The sequence below is a fragment of the Amblyomma mixtum genome, chromosome 1 (genome assembly GCF_055824585.1).
Source record: "Amblyomma mixtum isolate Tamu chromosome 1, ASM5582458v1, whole genome shotgun sequence".
Lineage (NCBI taxonomy): Eukaryota > Metazoa > Arthropoda > Arachnida > Ixodida > Ixodidae > Amblyomma > Amblyomma mixtum.
In genome coordinates, this window is record NC_143012.1 from 191,756,961 (window position 1) to 191,764,927 (window position 7,967).

The 7,967-nt window shown below is 44.2% G+C and overlaps 1 protein-coding gene across 1 annotated transcript; it reads right to left on the minus strand.

The window, feature by feature from the left end:
• Positions 1 to 315: 315 nt before the first annotated feature.
• On the minus strand, positions 316 to 7,602 carry LOC149370327 (uncharacterized). The gene is made up of 4 exons (XM_089577562.1): positions 7,510 to 7,602; positions 6,154 to 6,261; positions 2,788 to 2,835; positions 316 to 540 (listed from the first exon to the last, which is right to left on the minus strand). Exons 2-4 carry the CDS (start codon positions 6,211 to 6,213, stop codon positions 316 to 318), a joined length of 333 nt encoding a protein of 110 aa, XP_089433688.1. The 5' UTR covers positions 6,214 to 6,261; positions 7,510 to 7,602.
• Positions 7,603 to 7,967: the final 365 nt, after the last annotated feature.

Consider the following 7,967-nt stretch of genomic DNA (forward strand, 5'->3'; position numbering starts at 1 on the left):
CAAGCTGAGCAAGCTCGCAAATGCGAGACATCTCTCACGTAAGTGCGCAAGCCACGTAAGGCTCGTACAGCAGGAGACATCCTCGCGTAATATGCGCAAGCCGGGTGAGGCTTCCAGAATGTCCGAGAGCCAAGGGTGAGTCCCAGAATGTTCAAGAGCCGAGTCTGGCTCACAGAGCACTAGACAGTGTCTAATGGAGTTACCATCATGATGCCGATAATACCTTGCATGGCTGCAAGGCTCCTACATCACTGCTCAACACGGTACGCTAATGTACGGCATTAAGGCCTCCTCATCTGTCTGTCACTGCCTCATTCAGCATGCATGTTGTGAGATAACAAGCTTTGCAGAAACGGTATTTCGTGGGATGGTTCTCATGTGTGTAGCATGCTTGCAAAAGGACATAGATAAGGTCACCTTAACTGGCTTTATTAATGCCACATCCCTCATGATGGGTGCCACACAGTGGCTAAACAATTTCTTCAGTTTCTCCAAGTCCAGCAGGTTGGCGTCTTGATACAGGTTCTCACTATGCAGCACCTGCAAAAAGGTAGGAGTATATGCAAAAAAATTCAGTTAATCTGTTTTCTGGAAATTCCAGAAAAGGGCACAAGTACTTCTTCCATTAATGAACTAATGATGATTTCGAAAAGTTTCAGGTTTGAAATACAGACACTGGAAAACCCGACTCAAGCACGCAGACTGCTCAGCATCAAACCTGCACAAAATCTAATAACCGTGTCACACAGGCATTTTGAAGGCTTTCAAATGGCTATTAACTCAGTGGCACTTGAATACAGCTAAATGGGCATTTCCAATAGCCACTGAGTCCCTAGAACAGTGTGGACATCTATTAAGATTTTGAAGGCTTTTCAGTGGTAGAAATTTGCACTCAGACATGGAGCACTCGCAACTATACACGAAGGAATAAAATCAAAGCAATTTAATCGCTCAAAGAATACTCAACATGAAATGTACAACTTATTTCACTAAAAAAAAAAGAAGGCTAGCCACAAAACACTGCAGCAAGCATATTATCACTGTTGCCAATAGCACAAAAACAATGAATACCACCTTTTCAAAACTGTGTGAGCGCTACAACAGCTTCCCAGCAAAATTATCAACTGTGACAGTGGCGCCACAGCAGCTTGGTGCCAGATGATGAAATATCTCTACGGCGATCAAGTATTCTGTGTAGCAGTGGCATAACTCCCGAGTTGAAGTGCAAATCTCGAAGCTCAATCTCCCACCTCAACTGTTATCTTTAAATACATATTTAAATTCATTGGAGCGTGCTGCAGAAGTAGGTGGCCAGATCATTCGAGAGGATACCTGCAAGGTATCTCAGGAGACGAAAGATCTGATGAAGAAACGCCAAAGCATGAAGACGTCTAACTTCAGAGATAGAATAGAACTAGGAGATCTATCGAAGTTATTTATAAGTGCAAGGTAGCCAACATAAGAAAGTTTAACATGGAGAAAACCTAGCATGCTCTAAAGCATGGAGGTAGCCTAAAATCAGTGAAGAGAAAACTAATCACAGGTAAAAACCAGATGTATGCGCTAAAAGACAAAGAGGGCAATGTCATAAGCAATATGGATAAGATAGTTAAAGTAGCCGAAGAGTTCTGCACAAATCTCTACAGTAGTGAATGTAATCAGAATGTTACGGAGAGAGGCAGTAGAGCATAGCAATGGGACATCCCGCCAGTAACGAGGGAGGAAGTAGTAGGGAGGAAGCAGCTGGTGAGGATCAGGTAACAGCAGATTTGTTGAAGGACGGAGGAGAGATTGTGCTAGAGAAACTAGCCACCCTGTACACGCTTGCCTCGTGACCACGAGCGTATCAGGAGCTTGGAAGAATGCGAACATTATTTTAATTCATAAGAAAGAAGATGTCAAGGACTTGAAGATTTACAGACCGATCAGCTTACTATCGATTGCCTACAAGGTATTTACTAAGGTAATCACTAATAGAGTCAGGACAACCTTCGAATTCAATCAACCAAATGATCAGGCAGGCTTTCGTAAAGGATACTCAACAAGAGACCACATTCATGCAATCAATCAGGTGATAGAGAAATGGGCAGAATATAACCAACCCCAATTATAGCCTTCATTGACTACCAGACAGCAATTGACTCGGTGGAACCACAGCTGCCATGCAGGCATTGTGGAATCAGGGTGTAGAAGAGTGTTATGTGAAAATATTGGAAGATATTTATAACGACTGCACAGCTACCATAGTTCTCCATAAGGTCAGCAATAAAATTCCTCTACATTCCGAGTTTTCTAACACCACCATCATTTTTTGGCACCGTGACCATATCATACAAGAATGTGAGACCTACTGCATACCTAAAGAAAATATGTGTGTAAGCCAAGCATCAGCCGTTGTATGCAATAAGAAGTCTAAGTGAAAAAGATTCGATGTAAATTAGAGAAAGCCTTGCCATTTTTGTACTTCTGCTTCTATGACTGCTTGCTGGATCTTTTTCTTTAGTTGGAAGCATTCTTCCATCCCTTATCTCTATACACTATTCCTCTGCCAAATGACTGAGTAACCCAAATAGCAATTCCTAAGTAGGGAGGGGGCCTTCCACAGTGACCGCACAGGGGCCTTCAAGTTCTTGCAGCAATCAAAACATCCCTTTGTAACACTGGCCTTGAATGCACCACTATACTTTTGTGGCAGGCCAAATACTTATACAATTTATGTTTTAAAACCACACAGAAATCCACAACTGCCATTATGAAAACAACCTAGGAATGTAACCATAAGCGTACCTGGCCAGCATGATCAGCATGGAAAGGCGCCCAGCTTGTGTGCAGCTCCTAAAATGAAAGCAAATTCACATGATTAATTGCAATTTCCACAGAGACATTCTTGAAAAATCATGTTTTTGCACCACTCAGCCTCAAGCCTGCCTTCTTGCTCCTGCAGCAACGAGGCAAATCTGAGCACAGCTTGGGGTGAGCTGGTGGTATCACATTACGCACCTGACACTACATGCATCAATCCATTTGTATGATTGAATTTCAGAATGGCGAAAAAGACACACACACAGGAAAAAATGGTAGGTGGATGAGATTAAGAAGTTTGTGGGGATACAGTGGCCGCAAGTGGCAAAGGACAGGGTTAATTGGAGAGACATGGGAGAGGCCTTTGCCCTGCAGTGGGTGTAGTCAGGCTGCTGCTGCTGCTGCTGCTGATGATGATGATGATGATCACAGCCTGAGCACACCTACAAAGTAAAACTGTGATCTCGACCCAGCAGCACTTTACTGTGTTGAAAGAGAACAGGTACAATTGAATTACTGCATTACCTTGTTATTATAATTAAAAAGTACAGGGCTCTAAGGACTTCCTAATTTACATCGAAACGAATGGGTTACAGTGAACTTTCACGGATTACACTAACAGGCACTGAAAATCCAACACAGCTGCCCAAGAGAATATAGGCAGTCGCGCTAGCCTTCTTTTGCACTATGCTACCTGATACCAGATTAAAATTCCAGAGCAATTTACTCATACTCTAGCACTGGGATACGTTATGCCCCAGACTGATGCAGCTGTCTTACTAAAGGCAGAGAAGCTTTCAGTGTGGGTCATGTGTGCTGTGGCGTGAACACATGCACAGCATCGCCTGCTACCATTCAAGTCCTCTGTGTACACAAATGCAGGTGCAATAGAAAACCCACATCACAAATTTGGCTAGTCTGGTCGGCCAAGCATGGGCCAGCTGATAGCACGAAGCAGCAGGTGCGACACATACCATCATCATCAGCCTGACTAGGCCCACTGCAGGGCAAAGGACTCACCCATGTCTCCACATTAACCCTGTCCTTTGCTAGGTGTGGCCACCATATCCCCGCAAACTTCTTAATCTCATCCGCCCATCTAACTTTCTGCCGCCCCCTGCTACGCTTGACTTCTCTTGGAATCCACTCCATTACCCTTAAGGACCAGCGGTTATGTTGTCTTCCCATTACAAGCCCCGCACAGGCCCGTTTCTTCCTCTTAATTTCAAGTAGCATGTTATTAACCCGCGTTTGTTCCCTCACCCACTCCGCCCCCTTTTGGTCTCTTAATGTTAGACATCATTTTTCTTTCCATAGCTCACTTTGCTGTCCTTATCGTTTGGCACGTGTTTTTTTCTTTGTAATAAGGCATAAAGTATTATACACGGATTACCACATGGCATCCTCCTATGACCGCTAAATAATTTATAATCAAATTTCTTTCTCCTGCTGTATTTGTTTCGGTTTCAACAGCTGAATGATGGCTGTGACGTCAAAGCGAGGTTATTGGTCACGTGAGGCATGAAAAACTGCAATACAATTGGTACTTCTGGCTCTTAAGGAATGCTGGCGTCAGCGCTGTAGCAAATTAAAATGACGAAGCAGCAATTATAAGTGCAGTTTTCCCACGCCTCACATGACCTATAACCTCTCTTTGATGTCATAGCCATAGTCAAATTGTTCACCGAAACAGGATGGCAGAAAAAGTTGATTATAAATTATTTAGCGGTCTCACGCGAATACCAGATGGTGATTCATGCATAGTAGTGTCTTCCGCACCATTATAGAGAAGAAAACATGCCACCAAGATTAGGTGTCTATACTCTTTTAAGCTGAACTCTCTTCATTAGCCTCCAAGTTTCTGTCCCAAAAGTGAGAAACATGCAGGCTAAAGAAAAGATTTCAGCTTAAGTACCAAAGTGGCTCTAATTACACGATGAAGCGGAAAAACTCTTGACACTTGAACAGAGAACAAATAGGAATTCCAACAAAATTTTAGATTCTTGTAAGGCTATCAAGCATTTCTGAATATTGTAAACTGCACTTTCACACATACAGTACGCATGTATGCCAAGCTCACATTCAGTAGCTCTGTTTACCGGCTGTAATTATCACGGTCTGAGCTCAGTTACAGATTTAAAACCAGCCAAAAGATGCAACACAGGAAAAGAGAAGAAAACAGGTTGGACTATCAATTGAATTTTTTGTGAAGGAAAAGAAGGCTCGCATGAAGATGCGCCACACATGACCCACACCAGCGAAAGGCAGGACAACAAATAACTGTCACTGATATACAAGCACGTCATCTAAAAGAAAAAATTCTTTCCGTTGAAGATTGACTAATGGCTTCGCTACTCATACAACCGTTGCCTTGGAGATATGCATCAAATACCTTACAGATTTGTTTACCACTTCTATACACCACTGAAGTGTCACAGAAATCAGGCGTACACACTGATGGGTCATCTTATGATTTACACTCACGACATTGGCACTGTAGTGCCAGATTAGAAGCTGCCTTCCCCCTAACAAGTTAGTGCTCACTCAGGAACACATTAAAGACACCTGCACATATCCCTGAAGTAGTTTCTTGCACAAGCTAGCGGAATGTGATAAACCACTTCCTGCAAGTCCTGAACCTAGTTTTATGGGATACCATACTGCTATCCCGGTTTTAACAGCAGCGCAAAGGCCATCAACACAATGATTGGCGCAAAAATTACATTTAAAAATTTTCCCGCCACTCGATTTGAACTCATGAAGTCTACACAAAGGACTCCATGATAACCGTTCTGAGGTGAATGGCAGTTCAGCCTAGCCTCTGGAATCTGTGCCAAAAAAACCGGAGTCAGCGCATCGCAATTTACTTCCGAAATCAGCCGGTGCTGATGAAAATTGTATGTTTTGCTTTCTCTGGCTTATAAAGCTCCACTTTCAGAAAAAGTGTCGTCTTTGTGGTTAGGATGCAGAACTTCATCATCACAGGTCAACTTCAGCTTGCCATCAGTGTCCCTTTAATGCCTCAAAGTTGAACAATAGCTCCATTCATAGAGGAGGGCTGTGCATAAATTTCGACCACCAAAGATTCTTTAACATGCACTGACATTGCATAACACACGAGCAAATATGCATTTCGCCTTGTCGAAACGAAGCCACCACCATTCAATCCCGCGTCTTTGGGCTCAGTAGCCGAACACCAATGCAGTAGGCCACAGCAGCAGGTGAAAAACAAAAGAGAGCCCTTAATAGGCAACCTAACTTGCGAAAATCAACATAACGAGGGGTCACACAAGTAGCAGTGGACTAGGAAAATAAAAGCTACTTGTGTCGGAAGATGTCTTCAGTGCTTACCTCAAAAGCCTGCTTGCTTGCTGGGCATCCTAGCACCAAGTGAAAGGCTGGCACAGCCATACTGGAGAGCTTGGAAGAGGCATTGCTGGTAAAGCTATGTGGAGATTGCTGCAAGGTAAAAAGACACATTTAACAGCAGCACAGTGCAAAAAATGGACTAGAATCAAGCATGTAAGGCAAAGTGCAAGGCACAAAAAGGAGCCGGTCGCAGAATGGAACACAACTGTTTAACCACATTTCGAAGTGGGCCAGGCAACAAGAAATTCATAACCACGGCAGTCATTCACAAGCTAGCCTCAGACGAGACATCACTTGCATATCGATATCCAGCATCGTTTCTACAATACATGCCACCATTCAAAAGAACAGACCACAGCAGAACGATATTTTCAGTAGAAGGCTGGTTTGCTTCATGTTCTGCATGCGTCCCTCAATTTGAAATCTGGCATGATTAGCACTGATTTCACATTCTCACAGGTATGATGAATTAATAGTGCCAATTGCAGAAAAACCACACTTTTTCCTTTAACATCAAATAAGGTATTGGAGAGGTACCTCAGCATATTTAAGTCAAAGTCAGATTTATTTGCGCCATTGGTTATAATCATGAAACAATCAAGTTTATTCTTCGTACCTATTAAAGGCTCAATTACCCTTAAATTTCACTGCAACTTCGGGATTTAGGGCAAATGGAGCTAGGGCACCTGTGTGCATTTTGCAGTTGTTTGTACCATTTCAGCTCCGAGCCAAAGTATGAAAAAGCGAATGCCAAAATAGAAGCGGAAAACTTCAGAGCAATTTGTTTTTATCTCACCGTTCTGCTATTCAAGGCTCGACTATAAGTACGAACGCAGCTGGATCATATGCAGCTTCGTACCTTAAATACACAATTTATAAAAGTACAAGTGAAATACAAGTGAAAGAGGAGGAAGCTCAATCCTAATACGCATACAGCTGAATCGCAGTCTACGTAGTTAAACTGCTCGAGCGCTGTTACTTCAATTACAGCGTAACATGCGGCGAGAATGTAAAGCCCGGGCCGAAGATCTATTGGTGGGCACATATTCCATTCTCGGCGAGAGATGAATGGCAGTACGGCGGCAGTACGGCGCCGATATCGTGCACCCCGCGATCGGATCAGCTGTGCATATTTGCATGGCATACTTACCATGACCGTGTGACCACTGACACTACACGCGCATTCATGCCCGTGTGCCGCCAGCAAACAACCTTTCAGCGCTGCGTGCTGCCGCGATAGGCACTGCGTCTTCGCGTCTCTGTACTAGCTGTGTTGACGTGGCCAGTTGTGCGCAAAGGCTTTGAAATAATGAACAGGTTCGAAGAAAATTAACTTACCCCCAAGATGCGAGATGTCACCCGGGTAGTGGTCTCCCACCAGCTGCTGCGCCATGGAGGAAATGAGCCCCACCGTCAGCATAGCGTTTCCAGTGAAGGCGCACAAAGGACGACGCGCTATCCGTCGAGCCCACTGAGCCCGCTATAAACACAAGTTTACTCAGCACCTTACCACGTTTTCGTACATCGCACCAGCGAATTTCACTGCTGTCGGCACATCACATATCGGAAGAGTGACAAATGCTCATTCCAGCGATGGTTCATGCCCTCGGCACCACAAAGGACCACGACAAACGTAGTAACGCTGACCGCCATGCTGTCCCTCCCCAGAAGCTGCGTTCGTTGGCTAGCGCTTCGGCCAGTTCCGGCTTCCTTCGGCCCGTTTAGAAAGGCATCGCCTCCAGGCATTCCTCCAGGTCGTCTCTTTCGGGCTCTATGCTTTTGGGCAGTGCGATAGC

Bases quoted from the DNA above. Each gene is read 5' to 3' on its own strand.
- LOC149370327 (XM_089577562.1), bottom strand. From the start codon at position 6,213: ATGGCTGTGCCAGCCTTTCACTTGGTGCTAGGATGCCCAGCAAGCAAG. The intron at 2,836-6,153 runs GTAAGCACTGAA...CTTTCATTTTAG, and splicing joins CAAGCAAGCAGGCTTTTGAG to GAGCTGCACACAAGCTGGGC. The intron at 541-2,787 runs GTACGCTTATGG...ACCTTTTTGCAG, and splicing joins ATGCTGATCATGCTGGCCAG to GTGCTGCATAGTGAGAACCT.